Source organism: Sorex araneus, chromosome 4, assembly GCF_027595985.1.
Source record: "Sorex araneus isolate mSorAra2 chromosome 4, mSorAra2.pri, whole genome shotgun sequence".
NCBI classification, from domain to species: Eukaryota; Metazoa; Chordata; class Mammalia; order Eulipotyphla; family Soricidae; genus Sorex; species Sorex araneus.
In genome coordinates, this window is record NC_073305.1 from 103,675,673 (window position 1) to 103,703,152 (window position 27,480).

Consider the following 27,480-nt stretch of genomic DNA (forward strand, 5'->3'; position numbering starts at 1 on the left):
AAAGATTTTCAAAGGCACTGAAGGAGGCTGAAGGATCAAAGGAACAAGCCACTTGAAGAGCAGAGGCAGGGATAGCAAATACAAACCCCTGAAGTTGGAATGAATGTGGAAATTTCCAGACACAGAAAGATGATTCAATGTGACCCGCTCTTGGAGAACAAAGAGAGGTATAAGATCCATTCAGATGGATGACCGGTAGGAGGACTTACTATTTGAAGTATCTTTACCTTGAGTTTGTGCTTCACAGGTAGTGACAAGGTACAAGGACTTGAATATGCTCTTGAGGGTCTTCTAATTAGCATACGGAATCTTAGAAAACTCTCTTTCTGTAAGATATCATTGGTTTGTCCTTTCTCCCTTGCCACAAAGAGTTTAGGTTTATCTGGTAATACCCATCAAAGTGCTCCTGAAGCACCTCCATTCCTCTGTGTTTATTGGAATGTAGCTAAACATTTTAGGACAGCATTGGTATGTCCTGTTCCCCTTGCCACAGGAAGCTTAGGTTTATCACAGTGCTCCTGAGGCACTTCCATTCCACTGTGTTTATCTGTAAACTCCTCTCTATGCTTTCTTCCCCAACGGGTCTATCACCTTTTTCCCCCAGTCAGACTGTGTTAACTTGTAAGGTCAGATTCCTCAGAAATCTGATTTTATATGTATGAGTGAAATATTGCCTTTCTCCTCTCTTTATGTCTTTTGAATAGTTTAGTTTAAAGCAATGTCCTTTTTTGTATGGACAAAGGAAGACAGTGAATATTATGCTTTTGTAACTTGGGATTTAATATTGGCTTCAAATATTATTCACTCCTGGGCATCTGCTTTCTTGACTTAAGCCTCAGTTGCCCTTAGTTCCTAGCACCCCAAAAGCAGGGTCCCAACGAGAGAATGAAAGGACTCAGGACAAGCTGTGAGCTACCCTGGCATTGATATGGGCCAGGCCAAAGCGCCACGATTCTTAACTATAAGTTAAGAGCTTGATCATGGGCAAATGCTGTCATGATCCAAAAGCAACGACAGCAACGAAAGTAGGACCCTGCTAGGGATAGGAAAGACTAATCTGGCCTGAGCATGGTAGTCTGAGATTGAGATGACCCCAGTAGGGCAATTCTGTAAGTTTAATGTATCTCTTACTGTGTCCATACAAAAAGACTAATGTTATGAATGTATGCTTGTTGGACTAAGGAGAGGAGAAACACACACTTATTTTAGGCCAGTCATCTTGCTGTATAAGAATCTGTCCTGGAAGTAGCTTCCCCTGAGGGAAGGACCTTACATCTGTTGTGTAAGGACCACACTTATGTGGAAGCCCCAACCCCTCATGCTTGGGGATTTAACTAGGCTGTAAGAGTCGGCTGGGGGATCGGGATCCAGATCTAGAGTGAGAAGGAGAATGAAGTAGCCTGGGGGAGGGAGAAGCAGGAGGAGAATCAGAGGAGAATGGAGATGGGAATGGAATAAGTGGCAACTGAGACCAACCAGCCTGGCCCTCATTCCTTCCTTCGCCCATCGCCATCAACCTCCCCGGAGTGTGGGAAGTGGCGTGAGACTACCGAACAGGAGTGAAGAGCACCGCTGCCCCCTTTTTGTATCTACACCTCTCTCTTTCCCTCTCCCTCTCCCTCTCCCCTCCCCCTCTCTCCCCCCTCCCCTCCCCCCTCTGTGTGTGTGTGTGTGTGTATGTGTGTGTGTGTGAAATGAGTGTTTCAAGATGTGTGGCACCTCTATTCTTACATAAATGAACCACCAGTGGCTCCAGCAGCTCTACATCCATAACTCCTATTTAATCCTATGTCCCTTCCTACACCCCAATTTATTAGACGATCATCATCTAATTTAACTACAACAACAAAATCTGTTGAAGGGGTTAGAAAGATAGTACAGTGGGAAGAGTGTTTACCTTATGTGCAGCTGACCCAGGTTCAATCTCTGGCACCCCATATGGTCCCCTGAGCACAGCCAAGAGTGATTCCTTAGTCTAGAATCAGAACTAAGACTTAAGCACTGCCAGGTGTGGCCCCCAAACAAACCAAAACAAATGAACAAAAAAATCTGTTGAACCTTCAGCTAGAATATTGCTTTCCAGCCTGACTTGATTAATTGTTTTGTGTAGGGAACTATCCTCATATCTGCAAGACCAGAGGCTGAAACTTCACCAAGTTTAAAAGAACTGTATCCTGGGGAAGCAGGGATAGGAAAGTATAGAATCCTGACACAGCACCACAACAAATTTGAGTCTAGAGCACACTACACACAAATATACAACCCAAGACCCTTCAACAAATGTGACCTTCAATACTTCTATAGGGATATAAACAATACAAACAGGAAGTAAGAGGGAAGAAAAGCACTGCTTATATTTGGAAAAAAATTTAATTGTTGGAGACTTGCTTTAATCATAAATCTGAAAACCGAAAAAAAGCAAACTGACTTGTTTCAATTTGCTACACCATGGTAAAAAGAGGAAATTTAATCTGAAGGATTTAATTTACATGATTAATATTTGGGCTGGAGCGATTATGCAGTGGGTAGGGCATTTGTCTTGCACGTGGCCAACCCGGGTTCGATTTCTCTGCCCCTCTTGGAGAGCCCAGCAAGCTAGGAGAGTATCTGGCCCGAGAGTATCTCATCCACACAGGAGAGCCTGGCAAGCTTCCCGGGGCTTTCCAAAACAGTATGCCAAAAACAGTAACAAGTCTCATAATGGAGATGTTACTGGTGCCCGCTTGAGCAAATCCATGAGCAATGGGATGACAGTGACAGTGACAGTGATTAATATTCAGAGAATGTACTTAAAGGCTGGGAAGAGTAGAGTGGAGGCAAGATGTCTTCAGGAAGCTGCAGTAGCAGCAATGTGATAGTATACTTAGAATGAGGCTTTTCCTTGAGCTTGGGCAGAGACAATGGTGCTTAAAAAAAAAAATGAACAAGTTCAGATATAACTTTGAAGTAACACCTTCCTAATGATTGCATTTAGGAGGTCAAGTAAAAGCAGATTAGTGATGGATGCTAGTATTTTAATCTATAAATGGTTAGATTGAGTATCATCCACAGAGTTAGTAGCAACTGGGAGGAATGGATTTGCAGGAAGTATCCAAATTCTCCATTTCTTTAAATGGATCCTCCTCCTCCCTCTTCCAAGGACCCTGTGATGACACTGGACCTGCCCAGATTATCTCCAACAGTCTCTCGAACAACAAAATTTCAAAGTACCTTTGGCCTTGTAAGGTGAAAAATCACTCACAGACCACAGGCTCCTTTAGACTCTGACATCATTGGGGAAACATAATTTGAATATGTACAATAATGGGCAATGACTGCTGCATGATCTTTATTTTGAATTCCTATTTGGACACATGAAGTTTAAGAAACCTATCCAAATGGGCTGATCACTATGGATATTAATTCTATTATCAGTTATTCAATGAACTAAATAAACTTTTATTTTACTGTTGTGATGGTTGTTCCCAACATTTGTTGGTACCCATGAGATGTTGTGGTGAAGACCTGGGTTTATCCTCATGTGCTCTATCTTCTTCCAGGATCTCTACTTGGAAGTTGACTGATGGAATATTAAATCTGAACAGTAGTTCTGCACATAATTATGCCTCCTTTTTGAGAAATATAACCTAAAACTTCTCAAGTATTACAGATTCCAGAAATCAGACAAATATGTAAACATTGGTGTCTCACGCTGCTTCGACCAGCGAAGAAACACGCAACCCGGAGATTCTTCTTGCAGCGATTTATTCAGGGACCTTCTCATGCATTAGGGAAGAAGGGGAACAGGAAAGAGAAGGAACGAGGAACGAGGGGGAACCCACTAGCTAGGCAGCTTCCCCCCTTATATACCTCTCACTGCTTGTTTACGCCCAAGTGTCTGCAGCTGATAGACTAGTTACAGCTCGTGGGCGTGACAAGAGATCCTGTTTCCTTATCAGGTGTTGTCTACGAAGCACGGTGCAATTAACAAGAAACAGGTGTCCATGAAGCAGGGTCCCGTGGAGGCTCTCCACAGTTCCCCCTTTTTGTTTTAGAACAGCAAGTCTGCGTAGCGACCTCGTCCCCCTTGGCCTTACCCGTCATTGGGAGCCCTCTCGCTTGTAGGTCCCTGTCTTAGGTTGGTCCAAGGGTCAGGTGGGGTATAATGCACCCTTTCAAACTCCTCAACTACAGGAGGTCCTCTGCAGTTAAGGGATCTCAGCTGCATAATACTTTTCTACATCCGGCTATACCTGATTGTTCGAAGCGAGATTATTGTTTCAGAGTTGCAAGCCAAAGCTGCGGGGATTGCTGTGCTTCCAGGGCCGCAAATGCCTGTAAATACCACGCCTTTGTAAGTAGTTGTTCTTGCTGCATTTTGTATAGACACCAGGCAAAAACCAAAGCAGCGAGAAGCAATAGGATAGTACTGCTCCCACCCCCACCCACTCTTTGATAAAATGGAGGGGGCAGGAAGAAAAGGGACACAGTGTGGACAATGTAAAACAATTGCCCGAGCTTCGGCTCGAGGGATTTGAAATCTATGTTGAAGTGTCCGAGAAGAAACATGGAAGCTGTCATGAAAATTTTTTGCTAATTGTAGAGGGGACTGAATAATAAAACAAGATGGTCTAGTGAGTGCATCAACGCAAGCATTGCCTTCTGCTAAGGAACCCGGAAGTCCTGTGTGAGAGCGGATATGTGTGACAAAAAATGCTTTTTCATGTGTCCAAAGAATTTGTTGTAAAGCAGATAACAAGGAGGCTATCGAACTGGAGGCCTTTATGGGTCCTGCCACCTCGAGTGAGCAAAGAGCATTTACAACGTATCGTGAATCAGATATCAAATTGAAAGCAAAGGGGCAATGCTCGAACACTGTCAAGACAATGTGAAGTTCTACAACTTGAGGGGACGTAGTTGGAAATTGCATATGAATAGGATCCTGACTCTATCATATAAGCTCCCCAGACTGTACTTGATCCATCAGTATAGATGTTTGGAACATCCCGAAGGGGTACATAAGAGGTGACTTTGGGGAAAATTACCGGATGGGTTTTAAAGAAGGTCATTAGTGGATGTTTGGGATAATGATTATCAATAATATTGGGAAAAGAAAATCGGAGAATCGCCCAATCATCATGTAAGTTACACAAAGAAACTATTTGAGTGGAATTATAGGGGGTTATAAGGGTATCTGGAAGTTTTCCAAAGTATTGCAAGCAGTCCTGAATACCAATCATAGCTAAACAGGCTACTGCTGCAGGGTATAACTCCACGGCTTTTGCCGGAGAGACCCTAGGATGAATCCACAGAAGGGGTCCCTCCTGCCATAGGACTGCAATAGGCTGCCCATATGTTGGAAGCACACAAAGTAAAATGGGAAACTCAGGCTGTATGCGTGTATTGCCAGCAGCAGTAAGAGCTTGCTCAATTTTGCAAAGGGCTTCTCTAGCTTCGGGTGTGATAGTCTGTGGGAAAGAAAGAGAGGGATCACCTTGAAGTATATTGAATAAAGGTTTTAAGTCATAGTTAGGTAATTTAAGGTATCCCCTTATCCAATTAATGTCTCCCAACAAACGTTGGAAATCATTAAGTGTGTGTAAATGGTCAAGCCGAAGCGTAATTTTTTGAGGATGTACTGCTTTGGGGGTTATCTTAGCGCCTAGATATTGGACAACTGTTCCCTTTTGAATTTTTTCAGGGGTAATAATTAAGCTGGCACTTTGTAAGAGCGAGGTTAGTTTGAGTAGGGCGTTATTAAGAGCGTTTTCGGATTTTGCTGCCAGCAGGATATCATCCATATAATGCACACATTGTACTTTCGGGAAACACTTTCGCAAGGGAGCTATGATGGAACCTACGTATAGCTGGCAAAGAGTAGGGCTATTTGTCATCCCTTGTGGGAGGACTACCCATTCATATCGCTTATCTGGTTGCTCATGGTTCTTAGAAGGTAAAGTAAACGCAAAGTGGGGAATATCCTGTGGATGTAACGGAATAGAGAAAAAACAATCTTGTATGTCAATGGTAATTACATGCCAATCTTTAGCAAAGTGGTTAATAAAGGCAGGCCACATTGTACAGGCCCCATCATGCGCATTTGAGCATTAACGGGTCGAAGATCATGCAACAAACGCCATTTGCTGGATTTCTTTTTAACTACAAAAATAGGAGTATTCCAGGGGGATACCGAAGAATGTAAGTGTCCAGCAGACAACTGTTGATTAACTAAGGCCTCAGCTGCGTCTAATTTTTCAGAGGATAAAGGCCACTGTGGAACCCACACTGGTTCCTCTGTTAGCCATGTTAGGGGGATGATTTCCACAGCGGCCCCTATAATAAATTTTGGTCAGCAGAAACAGCAATAGAGCGCGAAGAAGTGCAAAGCCTAACTTCCATCTTAGCTAGAACATCTCGTCCCCAAAGGGAAAAAGGCAAATTAAGTATAAAGGGCTGGAAGCTATCCTGGTGTCCCTCGTCATCCTTCCAGGTGAGGTGACGTGCGCTCACTTCTGGGGTACTGAGGTATCCCAGGCCCTGCAACTGCTGAGCAGAAGCCTGCATGGGCCAGGCAGGAGGCCAATCTTTAGTGGCTATTGTGCTGCGGTCTGCTCCAGTGTCAAGAAGTCCCATGATCTTTTTTCCTTCTACTATTAATTGCATCATGGGTCTGGTATGCATACCTAAAGCAAGAAAAGCTCCCTCAGTTTGTTCCTGATTTAAAGCTCTTCTACCATTGCATGTCTGTCCACCCAGGGCGGGAAGGAGAATAACTTGGGCAACAGGGTCCCCTGGGCTGATGGCAATAATTCCGAGAGGAGACTCAATCAGGGCTCTAACACTTTCAGAATGGTTGGGATCAACTATACCAGGATATACACACAAGCCTTTAAAAACTGCTTCAGGGGAGCCCATTAGTAATCCTATAATTTCATTCGGTAAAGGGGCTAGTTTCCCTACCTCTAAAATCTGTACTCTCATTCGTGGAGTGAGGACCACGAGAGTGATGGCTCGTAGGGTCACAGCGGGGAAGGCCTTAGAGGGCCCCCCCCCGTGTCCCTGGGGTGTTGAAGAGATGGCCATCCCTCGGAAACTTGAGCCGCCCCATATATTTGAGGGCCCTGGGGACGTGGGCCCCGTGAGCCGTTTTTTGAATCCCTTCTCATGTTGCTTTGTAATATTGATTGGTTGTGGATATCTTTCACTGACCTACACTCATTTGCCCAATGGTTTCCCTTTTTACACTTGGGGCAGAGGCTGGGTTTAGATCCTATAACTTGGTTATTGACAGGACACTGCCTCCTCATGTGCCCTGTTCTTCCACATGTATAGCAGGTTATAGCGAGTCCCTTAGCCTTCTTGGTAATATCCATGACAGCTGCAGCTAAGCCTGCAGCGGTTAGGGGACCCCTTATTTCTCGGCATATTTTCATCCAATATTCCAGTCCCATACTCTTATAGAGGGCGATAGCCTTACGACACTTAGCAGTGCATTGTTTGAATACCAACTGCTTTATGAGAGGCATCGTAGCATCCGGATCTCCAAAGATTTTCCCGGCAGCTTCGACTACACGGGCAACAAATTCGGAAAATGGTTCCAGGGGCCCTTGAACTATCTTAGTTGCCTCGGACTTCCCCTCAGTTGGGTAGAGCTTTCCACGCTTTCAACCCTATTTGGTTCACCTGCGTATAAACTTCCGGGAGGTACCTGGTCTGCTGATTGGCGAATCTGCCAAGTCCTAATAACATGTCCCTATCCCAGGCTGCTCGTGCCCCTCCTTGGGCTAGATTGGTTGCTGCTTGCTCATTTGCAAATTCCATTAAGAAGGTGCGCCAGTCCAAGTATTGTCCCGGCGTCAACACCGCTCTAGCCACCTGTTGCCAATCATTTGGGGTCATACAATATCTGAATAAGCCTTCTACTTGGGTTACAGTAAATGCCGCGTTGGCTCCATACATCTTTACTGATTCTGCCAAGGACTTAATTATTTTAAAATCTAGGGACTCGTGATATCGCTGTTGACTATTATCTTCAAAAACAGGATAAGTTAACTGCAACTCTCACTAACCTCTGCCCAGAGCCCGGGTTTTGCGAAGGAAAGTCCGCCTCCCGGTTTGTTAAAATAAGGGGGCAGATCATCCTCAGAGCCCTTTAGCGGCAAGTATCGATCACTATCGATCACTATGTGTCGCAGCTTCCTCCTCAATAGGGGGGTCAGAATCCCCATTAGCCCGTTCCTGCTGAAATTGACGTAGTGAGGGATAAAGAGACGGACAGGTCATGGATGGTTCTCGGGGCCTTCCTCTCTTTTTGGGGGCGCATCCCTGTATCAATGGGGTTCCCCTAGAGGCCTCGCTTTCCACGTCCGAACCATCCTCTAGCTCAGAGGCTACAATGCCATGACGGCTGCCTCTGTCCAACAGTTCCTCCCTCGTCCGCTCTAACGCTTCCTGTCCCAGTTGTACGTCCTTACCACACTTCTGATCCTCTAAACTTCTGACTAATTTATTAAAAGCGAAAGGGGGGCGCAGCTCCTTAATGTAGTCATAGAAAGCAAAAGCAAAAAGACAAAAGGAGAGGCAAATAAAAACCCAACCTGCAAGAAAAACATACACATCCATCCCACTCATCCCACTAGCCACAATTTCCGTGGACTTTATCGTCCTGACTCACCACAGGAACTTTATCGCCACAATTTCTGTGGACTTTATTGTCCTGACTCACCACAGGAACTTCATCGCCCTGAATCGCAGCAAGTTCTGAATCGACCGGAGGGTGCTGGAGGTCGGGTTCCCCGTACGGGCCACCAGCTGTCGCGCGCCACTTCGACCAGCGAAGAAACACGCAACCCGGAGATTCTTCTTGCAGCGATTTATTCAGGGACCTTCTCATGCATTAGGGAAGAAGGGGAACGGGAAAGAGAAGGAATGAGGGGGAACCCACTAGCTAGGCAGCTTCCCCCCTTATACCTCTCGCTGCTTGTTTACGCCCAAGTGTCTGCAGCTGATAGACTAGTTACAGCTCGTGGGCGTGACAAGAGATCCTGTTTCCTTATAGGTGTTGTCTACGAAGCACAGTGCAATTAACAAGAAACAGGTGTCCACGAAGCACGGTCCTGTGGAGGCTCTCCACACATTGGTATGCTAAGAAAATTAGAATATAGTAAGGAAAGGGTATGTAGATAAGTGGATAAAGGACATTCCTATATATAGAATACAGGACAATGTAATATGTAGGGAGCCATTTTACCTTACTGATCTTATCCTGTCACTATTTGTTTATCACTAGCTAACCCCATGCCACACCTAACAAAGGTTGCCACTCCTAATCTTACTGATCTTATCCTATCAGCATTTGTTTATTACTAGCTAAAGCCCGTGCCACACCCTGCATTTCTATTGGGGGTCCTGCCGTGCATTCTATACCACCTCCTCCCAGCAGGGAGGTATAAAATACTGTAACTGCCATAGAATAAACGCCTTTTCTCCCTCCTCCGGGCTCTGCGTCTGTTCTTTCGGCTGCGAAGGGTTCTCCCTGCTGAACAGAACGAGACCGCCACATCGACTTCCACAGTAATAAAAGACAAAGACTAAGTGTACCAAAATATTCCTCCCTTCCAAATCAAATGTAGAGAAGTTACAGTCCACCATCCCTGTTTTCTTTTGCACGTGAGAGCAGCTATATTATTTTATCCTGCAAGCATTTAAAAACAAATTCTCAATGAACTCTTGTAAGATGTTAGTAGCTATGCATAAAATATAAAAAAAAATACTTAAGGCACAGCATTTTTGAATTTAAAGGAATGAGTTAAGATTAAATAAGGTTGACCTCTCACTTGTTGGTAGTTAAAGCTCACGTTCAGACCCTGAATATTATTTAAATAGTTTCTCCGTTAAGAGAGTTCACATTCAAGAGCAGAATGTGTTATGCATTGAGCATGAAAGATTCAACCTTTGATTAATCTTTTCTGTTCAAACTTTTCACCACCATGAAGTACTTTCCAAACACAAGCATTCTTGGAAAAAGAGTGCACACCAGTCAAGGAGCCAGAAAGGAACAACCTTCAAACATTGAAAACACCAGCTCTAAGTTCCAACTCTCTCTCTGGAGTCCAGGATTTGTAATGCTAATCTTCGTACCTTCTTCCATCCTGGAAAAAGGAGCAAATATCAAAGTAATGGAGTTATTCACTATATTACTAAGAGGCAACACATTTCCCCACTTTTCCTTTCTTTATCTCTTATTGTATGCATTTATGCAAAAGCAATTGTCTGATGTTTCTTGTGCTGACAAATGACTGACAATTTGGGTCAGTGTTCTCAAGGTTTTATATTCCAGACAAATAATTTTGCTTATTACTTTTTAATACCTGATTTTGTTGGTGATGTTAGAAAATCATTGTCATTTAAATTAAACTAATTAAGGAATTTGGAGATGAAAAGTTCCAATTGTAAGAAATTTTTATTTTTAATCCAGTTGTGCTGTTTTTGCAAACTTCTTTTATGGTAAGTTCTCTGGAATTTGTAAATTTTACTAATGCTTCAATTACTTTAAAAAAAATCTATAAAGAGACTTTGTATTTTCTGACATTCTGTATGTCAGAATTGATCAATTGCCTGATAATATTAGTGTATATTAGTAGATCAAAAAGAACAGAAAAATAGGTCACTTCAAATCACTAGATATTCATTATATTTTTACCACTTGATTAGACTTGCTTTCACATTTGAGTTTATGTCCAGATAGTTTTTTTAATAATAGCTGACATTACACTGTACTTTGAAAATATAAAAGAACTGGGTTTTGAATGCTGATTGTACATAAATTTGTATTTTGTCACTTTACTTTATTGACATCTCTGGTTGTTTACAGTTTTTAGTTTTCCTGAGCTCTACATGCAATTTAAATATAGAACAACTGCCTCTAGAAGAACTATCAATAGTTTAGTAGTAAGCATTATGGTAACACAAAAATAATACTCCTAAAAAACATATAATGTTATCAATTGGTATTATCTCAATTGGGGAGAAGAATGAAAGGAAGGAAGGAAAGAAGGAAGGAAGGAAGGAAGGAAGGAAGGAAGGAAGGAAGGAAGGAAGGAAGGAAGGAAGGAAAGAAGTTGGATGGTGCCTAAAATAAAAATTTAGAAACACATATATAACTAAATAAGTTATAATTTAATAACTTTAATAGTCTTTTTAATTAAATATACAGGTAAATAGAAAAAATAATCACCTTCATTAACTACAGTTTAACTTATTTTCTACCCTACCTTCCTGTGTGTTGTTCACTTATGTAGGGGTTGTACATGCTTGGTTCTGGTGTTCACCAGGGGTTGTACACTTTGTGGTGCTTTGTGAACTTTGTGAGCATTTAGCTGTGGTCACACACTGGAGTGATAATCCAGTGGGTAGGGTGTTTGCCTTGCATGTGGCTGACCTGGGTTTGATTTTTCTGTCCCTCTCGGAGAGCCCGGCAAGCTACTGAGAGTATCCTGCCTGCATGGCAGAGTCTGGCAAGCTACCCATGGCATATTGGATATGCCAAAAACAGTAACAACAAGTCTCATAATGGAGACGTTACTGGTGCCCGCCTGAGCAAATAAATGAGCAACAGGATGACAGGGCTACAGTGCTACACACACACTGGTTGTAGAGCTCACAGGAGATTACCGCCATGCTCACATACTGATAGCCAGGAACCACACTCCTGACCAATTTGTTCCCATGATTAATTAAGTCTTTAATTGTGGTGCTCACTGGAGATAAAATCACCTCTTTTCCTAACCAGACCTGTTAGTTATATTCTTCAGATTCTGTCAAGTCTCAGAACAGAAGCTACTAACTCTATGACCTTGAGAAGGAGAACACTACGAAACTCGGAAAAGATCACATTTACCCAAAGACCAGCATTTTGGGGGATGGGAGATAGATCAACAGTCTAGAGCACTTGCTTTTTATGCAGCAGCCCAGATTTTGGGTATCCGAAGCAAGACTAGGAACAACTACTGAGCCCTAAACCAGGATTAGTCCCCAAACACTGCAAGGTAACATCCCAAAACTAAAATAAATAAATTGATAGATAGAGATAGATAAATTAGATAGGTAGAAAGATAGATATAGATATACATTTCTGTATAGGTAGGATCTGGCAAAATGCAACTCAGGAACATTGTTTTCTCGAATCCCTACAAACTACACCTTAATTCTTTTAATTTTTCAAAGAAGCAAAGCATTTTTTTCCTCAAGGGCATTTCATTGTGGGTTTGTTTAGATTTAATTCAAGGATGCATTGTTAATCATGAGAGACATGTTCCTAGTTCTATAGTGCTGACAGGAGGTGTGTTCATATCCTGGAGCTCCAAAGAAGAACAAACTTTGAACTCCAAACTTCAAACTGGAAATTTGTCTTTGAATGACTGATTGCATGGTCCCTTACATAACCCGTAACCTCATATCCCTCACACCATCTCTTTGTACCCCATCATCCAATGCAAATACCACTAGGAAGTAGCATAGCACTACCTCAGCTTTCTTCATTTCAATCACATCCTCAAGTAGGAAGTAAAATTTGCATATTGCAAAGGTAAATGGAATTAGAAGAGGCAACTTGATCTGATGTGCCTTCAGAAAATCAGCTAAAAAACATTCTCTCTCTGAGTAAAGATCTAGATTTTACTTTCCTTTTTCAACAAAAAGAAAACAGTCTATTTTAAGCAGTTTTCTTGGTCAATATGATACTAATACTAAATGGCATATTTGAGAACCAACTTACAGTGTAAGAATTAAAATTCTGAACCTGCAAAGGAATAACTGCAGCCCAAGAAAATGACCTACTTCTCGAGTCATCTTTTCTATGTTATTGTACCTTTAATTTAAAAAGGTAAGAATTTGTAAGTAGAATTTGTAAGTAGAGAAAGTTAGTCTCTTTAAGAAATTCAATTTAAATATTAATTCCTTGTGTGTGTGTGTGTGTGTGTGTGTGTGTGTGTGTGTGTGTGTGTCGGGGGGCACAGCCAGCAGGGTTCAGGACTTACTCTAGTCTCTGCACTCAAGGATCTCTCCTGATGGCACTTGGGAGACCATAAATGGTTGTTGGGTATCAAATCCAGGTTGGCTATGTGCAAGGTAAGTGCTATGCCTGCTGTACTACCTCTTGGTCCCATCAAACATCAATTCTTTTTATTAACTGTTTATCCTTAGGGGAAGGAGCTTAGTCAATTTGCTTTGCTATAAATGAGAAAGGTCAATTTTGTCAAAAGATAGAGGTAAGGAATCTATATCTAAGACACAAGCACATTATGCCAGGGAACCAGATGTGAATACTTTTCTATAAAGTGAACCAAAAATATTTCTCAGTATTTTAGAATATTAGAACAAGTTTTCAAAAATTCACTCTGATCATTCTCCTGCCAAGACTTGTTTAAACAGTGGCACCACATCTTCCACAAACCATCTGACAAATGCCCATTCAAAAGCCCACTGACCCTAATAAATAGCAAAATGGGGCTTGAAAGTTGACCCTGCTTTCAAACCCTAGCACTTGTATTTTCTGCTATGTAGTTAAGAGATTTCTCTTGAGATGCTGATTGTACTTTTTTAAAAAATTTTGAACTTCTTGGAAGACTTGCTGCAATATTATATGATGATGTAATTATTTATGTAGTCCCAACTGAGCCTATAGGATCCAAAAACTTTAAAATCCGTATCTACAGATATAGATTTAGACAGCACTCCTCCATATCATTCACACACACACACACACACACACACACACACACACTCAACACACAACTCTCTTCAAATACTGTTTTAAAGTTCCAGACACGTCTTGATGTAACTGTGTTCTATTTTGAATTCTTGAAGCAGTCTTAGTAAAGTTTAAGATTAAAATCACAAGTCTTACAGTCCAGACATGGAATAAAGTATAAACTATGAAGGTGATCTCATGAGCTCAGAATTATGCCTTTAAAGGTCAACTTGACTTAAAATATGACCCAAACAGAATATAGCATTTAGACAAGGAAACTTTCTTTATCCAATTTTGATTAATTCAATGAAGGATATTTTATCTTATTATTAATAGTGCTAGTTAAACCTAGGCATTTTTCATGTTATTTCCTCTTTTGAGTTTGGGAAATGACTATTTGTATAAGTCAACATGCAGAAAATTATTGCATAAACTATAGTCATAGTTTATTGACTTAGACTGAAGGCAGCTTAGAAACAATATATTACTTATTTTGGGGAGTTAATCTGCACGATTTTTATGAGATAAATTTAAGAATTCTAGAAAGTGAAAAGTAATTTGTTCCTATAGAGCTTTCATACTTGCAAGATCTAGACCAGTGACCAAAAGAGGGAACTCAAAGGGGTCTTTAGTCCTCTATAACTATCATTAGACCATTTGCACAGAAGTGCTAGGCTAATGGGCAGCATGGTGATCTTAGTTGAGCTCCCTCACTTTTTTCCCAGGCTTCTATTCCCCTTCCTATAGAATAAGGAACTTGAAAGGTTTTGTCCTTTGCAACTTGTGGATCCTCAGAGTCCTGGTTTAATAAAATGTCTCCAACACTTATCAACAACTGCTTGAAAGTGCCTGGGACTTTGATCCAGAGGAAGTGACAACATAAGAGAGCAGGACAAGGAGAGATAGTGGAGCCTCAGAGAGTCCTGTGACTGTGCACCTTCTCCCTGTGGCCTCCTACCCCAAATCAAAGAACTATTTATACACACAGTGGGAGCAGCTAGGTTAGTAAAGGAGCAAATCGCTTAGGTTTATCTTAAATTCTACATTCATCCTTCCTTCACTCAGGCTTACAGTAGAAACACAGGAAATGTTTCCAAAGAAAAGTTCTTGACTCTTTTTTCCTCTTAGTTAGAAAGAACTTTTCTGGAGACAGAGAGGGGATGGCAAAACAAAGCTGCAAAAAAAGGGAACTAATAATCTGCATGAGGATTCTCACCAGTGCTGGTATCCCTGGGACTTTAGTAGCTGCAGTGCAGCTTCTGGTGAGGGTGCTGGGACTGTGTGGCGCCCAGACAGACCCTGGCTGAATCATGAAGTGGGGCTTGGGGTGGATAGTTGACCCACCAAGGTCCAAGGTCCTTTTGGGAAGGAGCTTCTTGTAGACTTAGCCCACAGGAAAGAAAACCTCCTCAAGATCAGCTCCTGCCAGTCCCCATAGTAGATCTATTTATGACCGCTTACTTCAAGAAGAAGACTTAACCAAAAGCAGATTCAGTGGGGGCAGTTTCCAAAGGGCAGCGGGAATCCCCTGTCTGACCTTTGAAAAGGTACTAAAAGCTTCACTGCTCTGGGAATTCGGTGAGCCGATCATGGTGAATGCATCCAATTCATCACAGGGAAATTCAGGGAGCTACTAGGGGTGTTTAACGTAGCACAATGAGTGTCAGAGAAGGCATAAGTATCGGTGGGCTGTCAATGGATTAATCTGGGGAAAACCATTAAGAAGAAAGAGCAATTCAGTGTAACCTTGTAAGTCAAAAATAACAGTTCTAAACTTTTAATTAGTTTGCTATTAAAGAGTTGAGTAATAGATGTTATCAAAAAACATGAAAATTTGGTAATATATCCTAGGGGTGCTGATCAAAGGATCAAAAGCATCTTTACATCTTTTAAAAACATCACTTTGGTTTTGAGAACTTTCTACATAGCACTTGGTTCAGAAAAGGTGATGGTTGTCATTTTTCTAACTCATTTAAACAACTCAAGAAAAGGGGAAGGGGATTGGAATTGCTCATCTACTCTTGACTGTAAAGTTAGCAGATACATGTATCTGAAGTAAGCCCACTGTACCATGAATTTTAAAGCATTTTGTAAACTATAAAGCTATCATGTGTTATTTCACCTACTCTTCTGGACACCAATATTGTACTACTGTAGCACTGTTGTCCCATTGTTCATCGATTTGCTCAAGCAGGCACCAGTAACGTCTCCATTGTGAGATTTGTTGTAACTGTTTTTGGCACATCGAATATGCCACGGGTAGCTTGCCAGTCTCTGCTGTGCTGGTGAGATACTCTTGGTAGCTTGCCGGCCTCTCCGAGAGGGACAGAGGAATTGAACCTAGTTTGGCCGTGTGCAAGGCAAAAAAAAAAATGCCCTACCTGCTGTGCTATCACTGCAGTCCAGACACAAATATTACAGAAATAAAAAATAAAGAGAAACAGCCTAGAAAGTGCAGTCATTTCACTCACACCTCAGCTGAACTGACATTTATAAGTGAACTAATATCAGCTGCAGCATTGAGTTTGGGTGGAAAACTGTAGAAAAGAGACATATTTGGTTCTAAGTGATTGACAAATTGGTAAGAAAAGAATGGACTCATGCAGATCTTCTTTCAAACCACTTAACTTCAGGTCTTTTAAAAGGTCAGCATCAAACAAGTTGCTATATGACAACCCAACACCAAACTTGAGAGCTCTCATTCATACATGTGACTTACATTATCTTTAGAACCCTGTTTGCAATGTCTGAACTTGGAATTTCCACAGGGCTTCAGGAGGCTGAGTTTATTTTCCTGTTGCGTTACCCCCAAATGTCGAATAAGACCATCTGTTTTCCACCACAGAGCTAATTAACAGCTTGCAGGAACTAAAGTTAGACTTTAGGAAATCATACATTGAGAACATTGTATGTAACATAAGCCAGTCTTTGTCCTTTTTTCCATTTCTCCCACCTCAAGAGATATACCAAGTCCAATAATATTAATATTACCAATAATTTTAAAATAAACCAAACCTGCTCAATTTCATGCTTATATTTACTCTTATTGTGACTTTCCCCCAAAGCAAATCAGATCTCACTTTTGTACTCTAATAGTTAATAAAACTGGGATTGGTGAAGGTGTTGCTAACTGGCTCTTACTCTGAACATCTTATACAGAGAAGGAGACATGCTTGGCAACTCAAAGAACCAGAATTCAATACCATTGGTTTCAAAAATTGAGTTCAGAAGTCATAACAGTTCAGTTGAGGAAGACAAAAAAAAAAGACAGAGAATAAGCTAAAAGGAAGATAATGGAAAAACCTGGATAGTTTGGAAGACTTCACTATAAAGCTTTCCCGTTTGAAACCTCTGTTTCCAATGTGGCAATTTCTTTTTCTTTTTCTTTTTTGTTTTTGGGTCACACCCAGCTATGCTCAGGGGTACTCCTGCACACAGGAATTACTCCTGGTGGTCCTTGGGGGACGATATGGGATGCCGGGTATTGAACTCCTGTCATCTGCGTGCAGGGCAAAAGCCCTACCCAATGTACTATCTCTCCGGCCCCAGTGTGGCAATTTCTTATTTGAAAATTACCTACAAGGATGCAGAAGACTTAACACATTGAGTTTTTGATTTCTTCTATTTGCATTTATTTTTTATGCTGAGTCTTAAAAACTCCATAACTAAGGAAATTAATCGGGTAGTTCTTTTACGGGGGTGTGAAGGGAGTCTCCAGAAGCAATGCTCATGAGGCTGACACTCAGTCTATGCAGGCTGGACAATTCAATGCTCAGGCCAGTGATGTGGGGTTTCTCTGACCGAGCTGTGCAGGGGACTATAAGAATTTCCCTGCAGTGCCCAGGGCACTAGGGCCACACCAAGTGGTATTTGGAGAGCCATGCAGTGCCAGGGATCAAACTCAGGTCTTTGGACATGCAAGCTCTGCTCCCTTGACTCCTGAGACAGTCCCTTTAGCCATTAAACAGTTGACATGAACCAAATATAACAAATAGGATTCATTTTAAATGGGTAACAATTTGTCTTTCTGAATAGGTAGATTTGTAACCTCCAAAATAAAAGCTTGATTCTTCCCAAGATAGGAAAATTATTAGAGAGGTCTTTTAAATGAAGGTGCCTCATTCTCAGGATCTAGCTCAAATATCAGTTCCTGGTGGGGGTTGGGGGGGAGGGTCAAGTAGCAGTTGCCAGTTTGATGGTGGCTTGGCTCTCAGTGGAATCTGGTATCCTACCTGCCAGGCAAACATATGATACTGTTTCAGGTAAAACTTTGTCATGCTCCATGGTCACAAACTATTCAGATATTGGAATTAGAGGGACTGGACCAAAGTCTGACCCCAGACAGGAGGAACAGGCAGGCAGAGGGAATGGTTCCCCCAGGTCACATTACCTCTCCCGCTCCTGCTCCAGCAGGTTGGTGAAGTCGTCGCTCTTGTTCATGTAGTCTGTGTGTTTATGCTTCTCGTTCTCCAGCTCGTACACGGTACGCCTATGACATTTCTCTGCCAGCAACAGCTGCTCTAGCATACGCCGGTAGGTTTCTTTCTGTTTTTCCTCCAGTCTGTCCAGCTAGGTGAGTAAACATGGGAAAGAGCTTACTTACTATTTCTATTTCATTTGCATATTGCTCTAAATAATGTTTACAGTGGTCTAATGATTTATTGCATTGGAAGGGGAGATCATGGAGTCTGACACTCTACAATTTTTCGCACTTCCATTGCTCTAATCTAACTGACTGTTACAAAGTAGCCCTAAGAAGACTGCAGTCACTTCTGGTCTATGGCGGCCCTTTTTCTGTGAACCTGTATGTGGTTCCTAAATTTTCTGCACTGCACAGCACTGCCATCCCGTTTGTTCATCGTTTTGCTGAGTGGGCGACAGTAATGTCTCCATTGTGAGACTTGTTACTGTTTTTGGCTGTTATCGAATACACCATGCGTAGCTTGCCAGACTCTGCCATGCGGGCAGGATACTCTCAGTAGCTTGTCAGGCTTTCCGAGAGGGACAGAGGAATTGAACCTGGGTTAGTCGCATACAAGACAAATACCCTAGCCCCTGTGCTACCGCTCCAGTCCTCCTAAATTTTCAGGAGAATAAAATTTTTCTCTATTTTTATAATATGGTGCCATGCCGTGGACTCAGAAAGAAAGGCCAACATCATTCCTGCTTTCAGAAAATCAAGTGTTTGTCATGTGTACCTACCCAGCTTCTTCCCTGGAAGTAATCATCTATGATATTTGCATCTTTAGGGAAAGTATGAATGGTCCATAATTCTCTTTCTTTTTAAAAAGAGATTCTAAATATGAAGACGAAGCATGTCAGAACATGTATTTTTATTTTATTTTTATTTTTTTTTGGTCACACCCAGCAATGATCAGGGGTTACCCCCGGCTCTGCACTCAGGAGACCAGATGGGATATCAGGGACTGAAGCTGGTTACCTGCAGTACTATCACTCAGGCCTGGATTTCAGAACTTGTAGAATGCACATATCTCCAACTAAAATGGGTCTTATCAAATATTATTACAAGGTTTTGTGCATATTTCTCTGGTTAGGCTTTGAGGGATTATACCCTAATCACCTTTTTGTTTTTTTAAACTTTTTTTCCTCTTTAAAAATATTTCTTTTGATTGAATCACTGTGAGACATATAGTTACAAAGTTGTTTATGATTGAGCTTCAGTAATACAGTGCTCCTTCACACATTCCTTCACTAGTGTACAAAATGCCCCCAGTTTTTCTCCTGCTTCCACCCACTTAGCCTGCCTTTATGGCATACACTTACACACTCTCTCTCTCTCTCTTTCCCTCTCTCACTCTTTCTCTCTCTCTCACTCACTCTCTGTTTCAATCTCTTTGTCTCTGTCTCTGTGTCTCTGTGTCTGTGTCTGTCTCTCTCTGTCTCTGTCTCTCTCAATCATCTTTTTGGTGCCCAGTGGCTAGTATTGTGCCTGGAAGAAAGTAAGCAGCAAATGTTTGTTAAATTAGACTGGGTCTTATTGGTAAGTCCCTCATCTATTATTTTCAAACTTTCAAACTTTATCTCGGTCTCAAGACTACTGTCACTTTAGGCCAAATAGTTATTATTTGGGGTCTGTCCTTTGCAATGATGGATATGGAGCAACATGCCAGATAAATCTTGCCCTGTAAATGCTAGCAGTGCCACATCCAACTGTAACAAAGCAATCCCCAGTCATTGCCAAACATCTCTTGAAGGGGAAAGCCTGCTGATTCCTCATCACTACATGACTCGTTGCTATAGTTGAAGCATACACACCATATTTAAAATCCATCACCAATTCCACAGCCACTTTTATTAAATCCAACGGGATAACTTCACAGGGTGTGACTGCCAGGGCTGTTCCTCTGAGTCTGCCACTTTTGCTTTTCAGTTATTAGGAGGATTGAGATTCCTAAAATTCCAGGCTATCATTGGCATAAATTTCTGGGGCCCAAACTAGGAGACTTTGCTCCCAAAATCTTCAGTGTCTTCTAATTAGATCTCTATTCAATTCTCTTAAGAGCAAGTGACCAGCTAGTCTGGTGGGGAAGCTCAAATGAATTAGTGGCTGAAACTATTTGAGATCATCAGGTATTAGAATACATTACATTCATGAGTTCTGATACATTTATGCAGTCTTCTATTTTCTTTTCTAAAGTTTTTGTACCACACCTAGTTGTATTACTCCCTATTCTGTGCTCAGGGTTCATTCCCAACAATGCTCAGGGGACCGTGTGGTACTGGTGATAGGATCCAGGCATCCTGCATGTAAAATATGTGCTCAGTTTTTTTAGTTATCTTGCTGGTCCAATTTCTACACAGGAGATTTTCTGGAATAACTGGGATAACTTCCTATTGCAGAATATTTCATCCAAAACTACTATCTTCTAACTGTGATTTTTGCTGTGTTTTATAGACTTTGTCAAGCTTCTTGGAAACATCATCATCAGATATGAAGAAATAGGAACTTTTAAAAACATAATTATTTTACTATAAGGTACAACCCTGAATCCCTTTTAAAAAACAACATTTGGAAGAGCAGTTTCTGTTTCTCTATAGCTATCCCCTGCTCTCTGAAAAAGGAAGGGTGACTAATTTGAAGGTTGTATCTAGGATAGGAGACTTTGTCAGTTTCTTCATTTCTGGTTTTTCACTCAGCTTTCCAGAAGATATGCATTGTGCTCTGTAGGCCCAAATACCATTTCAGGTTGTTTCTTCAAAGTCAGGAAGAAAGCAACAGAAAACACAGTGGTGGTCACTTAATGATCTATACCTACAATAAAGATAGATGTGTTGACACATTTGTCACACTCATTGCGGTTATCTCTCAATTTCTTCAAGGAATTCTGGAGGGGAATAAGGGCATAGTTAATTGGATGCTTGACTGAGATTTCTAAAGAGAGAGCCATTAAGGAGCACTTTGAGAAGAAAAAAATTAAACTAGGGACCAGAGACATAGTATAGGAATTAAGGTGCTTGTCTTGTGTGTGGCCAACTCTGATTCCATCCATAGCACTATGTATAGTCCCCCAAGCATCTTCAAGGGTCACTCCTGAGCACAGATCCCAAAAGAGTTCCTAAACAACACCAGATAATAGTTCAACACTCCCCACCCCAAACTCCTGCAAATAGAAAAGAAATAAAAATCAGACTATATTGATATCAAGTTTCTGATCAGCATATATAGGAGCAAAATCTTAACATATTCTTTCAATGTGGACCTTTAAAATGGATTGCTTTGGGCCAGAGAGATGGTACAATGTGTAAGGCACATAGATGACCTGGGTTCTATGCCTGGTATCACCCCTGAGCACCATCAGGAATGATCCTGAAGTTCAGATTCAGGAGTAAGCCTTGTGCATGGCCAGGTGTTAAGAGAGAGAAAGAAAGAAAGAAGAAAGAAAGAAAGAAAGAAAGAAAGAAAGAAAGAAAGAAAGAAAGAAAGAAAGAAAGAAAGAAGAAGAAAGAAAGAAAGAAAGAAAGAAGAAAGAAAGAAAGAAGGAAGGAAGGAAGGAAGGAAGGAAGGAAGGAAGGAAGGAAGGAAAGGAAGGAAGGAGAAGAAAGAAAAAGAAAGAAGAAAGAAAGAAAGGAAAGAAAGAAAGAAAAGAAAGAAAGAAAGAAAGAAAGAAAGAAAGGAAGGAAGGAAGGAAGGAAGGAAGGAAGGAAGGAAGAAAGAAAGAAAGAAAGAAAGAAAGAAAGAAAGAAAGAAAGAAAGAAAGAAAGAAAGAAAAGAAAGAAGGAAGAAGGAAGAAGAAAGAAAGAAAGAAAGAAAGAAAGAAAGAAAGAAAGAAAAGAAAGAAAAAGAAGAAAGAAAGAAGGACAGGAAGGAAGGAAGGAAGAAAGAAAGAAAGAAAGAAAGAAAGAAAGAGAAAGAAAGAAAGAAAGAAAGAAAGAAAAGAAAGAAAGAAAGAAAGAAAGAAAGAAAGAAAGAAAGAAAGAAGAAGACCAAGAAGGAAGAAGGAAGGAAGGAAGAAGGAAGGAAGGAAGGAAGGAAGAAGGAAGGAAGGAAGGAAGGAAGGAAGGAAGGAAGGAGGAGGGAAGGGAAGGAAGGAAGGGAGAAGGAGGAAGGAGGAAGGAAGGGAGGAAGGAGGAAGGAAGGAAGGAAGGAAGGAAGGAAGGAAGGAAGGAAGGAAGGAAGGAAGGAAGGAAGGAAGGAAGGAAGGGAGGAAGGAAGGAAGGGAGGGAGGAAGGAAAGAAAGAACAGTAGAAAGACTGGTTGGTTCCTGCTCCCAGAGTTGGGGCACAGATGCTTCTGCTGAGTTCTTTTGGGCAATGTTCACTTCACCTGTAGCAGCTCTGCCCTCAACGATTACACTAATCAGGAAGACTATCTTTTCATCTCAACACAAGAAACACACCAAGACTTTTGTGTGTACACTTTATTTTTAACACAGAACTACAGACCTAGACTTTAAACAACAGAGAAAATAAACTTTTCAATCTCGAGCCTCTCCTATGGTACTGGGGCCATGCAGTTCTACAGACAAAATTCAGGGTCTTACACAAGTACGATATGTATTTCATCTCTTTGAACTATCTCCCAGGCCCAGAAGTAGCAAATACTCAGTAATATAACATTTGCAAGTGTGAGGATCTAACTTTTTGTTTTAAATTCTGGATATAGAAATAACAGAGCTAGTAATAGATCATCTGTGCCAGACTTGATACTTGAAGCTCTGTTTGGAACTGCATTGAATTCCTAGGAGAGAAATAAGTTGGACTAAGGCCTTAGATCTATGTCTCTGAAGACCACCTCTCATGTCTATGAGTTCTGTAGACTCATTAATCATGTGCACTTTGTCCACAGTTTAGCTTTCAGATACGAATTGTGGTTCAGCCATTGAGAAATGTGAGAATCTATTAACAAATAGTGAAAGTGAAATGGACACCTATTGCTTTAGAAATACAGCTCCCACTTGGACTAAGGTGGAAGGAAAATTCAATGAGATCATCAAACCATCACAACACAATCAAAGGTAAGATTTACTAAGGAAAATGTGTGTCTAGAAGTCTTATTATAGTGAATCAAGTTGGTGACAAAACAAAAAAATTTTGAGATAAGTAGTAATTTCTGAATCAAAAGGAAATGTCTTAGCTGCATCTAGCAGAGGACTAAAGGAGAAATATTAAGAAATTTTGAGAGGGAAGTATCTATGTAAAGAAATAGGAGATTTTAAACACCCATGTCAATTTATCCATAAAGCTAATGGCTCTTCAGTATAGCACTATAAAGAAGAAAGCTCTTGTCACTGTTGAGTCAGAATGGATAACCAGAGATCTAGCTGACAGAACACAGAGAATGGAGCAATGTGAGTTTCCTGACAAGGAAGGGTCAGTACCCAGGAAATAATATAGGAATATACTAGCAAAACTTCCGAGAGTCTTTTGAGATAACTGGAATGTAGAGCTTCCCTTGAATAGCAATTACAATTATAATTACAATAGCTCTTCACAATGGTCGCATCATATATGAGTCAATGTAAGAATTAAAATCTGAGATGATGAGGGCACATTGTCATCTATTACAGATGGTCCACAGAGAATTCAAAACATTAGGGGCTAAAAAAAATTAGGAGCTGTAGAAAATATGATATAGACAAAAGGTAGGGAAGCAGTATGTAGAGTCTACATTATCTATGAGATCAATCACCTTTGCCTGTAATGGGAACATGGGCTTTGATGAGGATCATTCAATTCAAGGACATAAAAGTAGATAGGATTTTTGTTGAACAAAGGATGCTCTTGACAACCTATAACTTCTTGACTCTGCCTCTACTCCTGAGGGAAACCAAAAAATACAAGAAGGAAATAGTAGGAAAATAGATTTCTGAAAGTATAAGTAAAGCAAACAAACAAATTTTAAAAAGCCCCTAAGATTCAAGGAATAGTGAGAAATAAGGGAAAATAATTGAAGAAAATGGCCCGAACCAAACTACATCCGTCCTATACTTTCTTATTGCAGAAAATACAAGGGAAGTTGTGAGGAAAAGTAGCAGCTAGTGAAATTATAGTGCCCCAAATCCTAAGGCACATAGGCTTCAGAAGGGTTATTTGGGGGAGGACTCACACTCCACTTGAAATATAGGGACAGAAAGGAAAACTATGGGGCTGGAGCGATAGCACAGCGGGTACGGCATTTGCCTTGCACTCGGCCAACCCGGGTTTTATTTCCAGCATCCCATATGGTCCCCTGAGCACCGCCAGGGATGATTCCTGAGTGCAGGGCCAGGAATAATCCCTGTGCATCCCTGGGTGTGATCCAAAAAAAAGGAAAACTATTGGTAATGTAAGGTTTCTAGGCCCGTTACAGAGAATTAAAAAAAAAAAAAAGAAAACAAAAAGATGCCTGAAATATTCACATATGTATGTGAGAAAGAAAAAAAACACTTAAAACAAGACCTTGGCATGGAGGATGTTGCAAATGAAGACACACTTGTTTTAAATGCTACTTTCTAAGGACAAGGAAAATACACACAGATAATTTTATCTCACTGGGGGTCTGTCCTTTCTCACAAGTACGAACATTTTCATGGTAACAGACTGTCTGAATCCTTATACCTGAAAGTTTTGTTCATCCTCTTCTCTTAGGCTTACCCTGAGTCTTTTGTTTTTGTCATTGGTAAGAGGCAGGAAGGTAGTACAACAGGTAAAGGGTTTGCCTTGCATGCGGTTGACCTAAGTTCAACCCTCAGCATCACATATGGTCCCCATGAGCCTCACCAAAAGTGATTCCTGAGCAAAGAGCCAGGAGTAAGCCCTGAGCACAATTGGGTGTTGCCCCTTAAAAAAAGAGAAATGACAAGATGAAATTGTACCTTAAATAGAGCAACATGGATCTGCATAGTGCTGAGTCCCAGGGTCAAGAAATAATATTTTATTTGCAATAAATTGACTCCAGAGGAGGGGATTTTCTTGTATTTTTTAAATGTATGACTGTGAAGTTAGTCCTATAATAACTCTATGCTTCCTAATAACTTTTCAGACCATGGGAAAAAAAAACTGAACAGAAGGATTCCAGAATGTGCTAATTCAATCTTGAAAATGCGAATGAGTCTGTCATTTTCCTGAGGGGAAAAAGAATAACAAAATCATAAATGAACTCTACCCCAATAAGATTAAGAGCCCTCTGGTCAATGCTAAATAGAATTACAAATTTGAGAAGAGCGATTGTTAAAGGGTCAAGGGTATTTGTATCAATGGGAGGCATCCTTAGGCCAACTGAACACTGCTTGGGAGGTCCCCCAAAGAAAATAAATAAATGTTTAAAAAAGAATTGAAGAAAATAGAAATTTAATTTTTTTTTGTAATTTACTTAAGACTTACAGACTTTGTTTAACTTATAGAGGCCATATCAGGTGATGTCTGAAGGCCTGGGGCCATAGTGCTTGGGAAAGGCATGTGGTACTGAGAATCAAACTCAGGGTATCAAACATGCAAGGCATATGACCTGACACTTGGAACAACTCCTCAGTCCCCAGGAATCTTTAATATCTTGGACTTTACTCAGTTTTTTTTTTTTTAACTTGAGGTGTAGCATGACTTCTAGGAATAAACGCTAAACTGTTAGCAGTTCCAGGAGGCTAACAGAACAGTGTTGTACTTGGATTCTTGCCTAATAAATTTAAATTTAAATTTAATTCTAAATCTCTATATAACAAAAACTGTCTTTCCTCCTTCTAGCATTCTATGGCTCTCACAAAGTAAGACTTCACCATGGTTTTATTGTTGCTGTTTTGGTTTTGGATCACATCTGACAGTACTTAAGGGATACTCCAGGCTCTGTGCTTGGGTAACAGACTTTTCATAGTAATAGACTCTGTCTACCTGGGTCACCCCAGGTGGTGCTCAGGGGACCATGTTCTACTAGGATTAAATCTGTGCCTTCTGTATGCATTGAGTTTTCTTTCTGGTCCAGGATTTCACTATTTTGGCATTACTAGAAAAAATGAGCCCTGTCTTTTCTACCATGTCCCTAAAGAAGAAATCATTCTTCAAATTCTCGACTCAAGCCAAGGAGTTAGTGTTATGTTCTGCAGAAACCCAAGTCAATACCACTTACCCAAGTTGAGTTCTCCAATCTAAGTTGTTATAATAATAGTATTAAACTGTTATTTTGACCTATACCCACATGTATACGTACACACATACACAATACACACACAGACACACACACACACACATATATTGGCCACACTCGGAAGTGCTTAAGAGCTGACTCCTGACTTTGTGCTCAGAGAATACTCCTGGTGGGCTCGGGGAACTATATGGTATGCTATAGGGATGGAATTCAGGTCGACCACATGCAAAGTAAGTGCCCTATTCACTTTACTACTGCTCATCCCACTAACCTTTATTTATCTTTTTATACTCAATCCTTTCAACTTCTGGAACTAATTAGGGACATGACCAATTATCACTCATACAGCCCAGTAAACACTAATATCTACTATTTGTTGAGTACCTATTTTGTGCCAGATATTATGTTAAGAGCTTTATTGTTGTTTTAGTCAATCCGTAAAATAACCTTATGAGATGTACAGTGTTATTACTTCCCACAGAAGAGGAAACTTGAAGAACTAAGTGACCTGTCAAAATTACACGCAGCTATTAACCATGGGTCTTAGACATGAAAATGATCATTTTTCTGACTACATCCAAAAATATCATCATTTTGCGGGGGTCACCCTAGCTGTGCTCAGGGCCTACTCCTGGCTCTGAGCTCAGGGATCATTTCAGATGGTACTTAGGGGACCTGATACCCATGCCATTTGCAAGGCATTTATCTTAACTGCAGTACTATGCCTCCAACCACCTCTTAACTTTTAAGAAAAGATGAGAGCAGGGCTCATTTATCTTTGTTGCAGAAATTAGAAAATTATGACACTAATAATTCATAGTCTACAGAGAATTTTGTCTGAGATCTGTCAAACTGAGCTGCTGCAAAGTCCTGATGTAAGTTTAAAAATAAATTATAATAGATTTCTTCACATTTTGATACCATTTATTCGCTGATGCTAATTTTACATCTATGAATTTTGAAGAATAAGTGTGGCTAGATGTCTAAGCTGGTTTCCTAATCTGTATCACATGTTTTACTACAACATGAGAATATTTTTAACATGTGAAATCATGAATAAATCCTGGTGTCTAAAATAAAAAATTAAAAGAACAAATCAATAGCTTTAATAAAATCTATAAATATGCTTGACTATAGGCATATCCAATTTACTTTCACTTTATAAAACCTCTCT

The 27,480-nt window shown here is 40.7% G+C and overlaps 1 protein-coding gene across 3 annotated transcripts in view; it reads right to left on the bottom strand.

Annotated features, from left to right (window-relative positions):
• FILIP1 (filamin A interacting protein 1) overlaps positions 1–27,480 on the bottom strand; it is a 216,148-nt gene that overhangs the window by 48,881 nt on the left and 139,787 nt on the right. For all 3 annotated transcript variants that reach the window (XM_012932143.2, XM_004605908.3, XM_055136362.1), the window contains one exon: positions 18,120–18,298. In XM_012932143.2, coding sequence (XP_012787597.1) covers positions 18,120–18,298 — 179 coding nt within the window. The remainder of the gene's footprint in view (positions 1–18,119; positions 18,299–27,480) is intronic.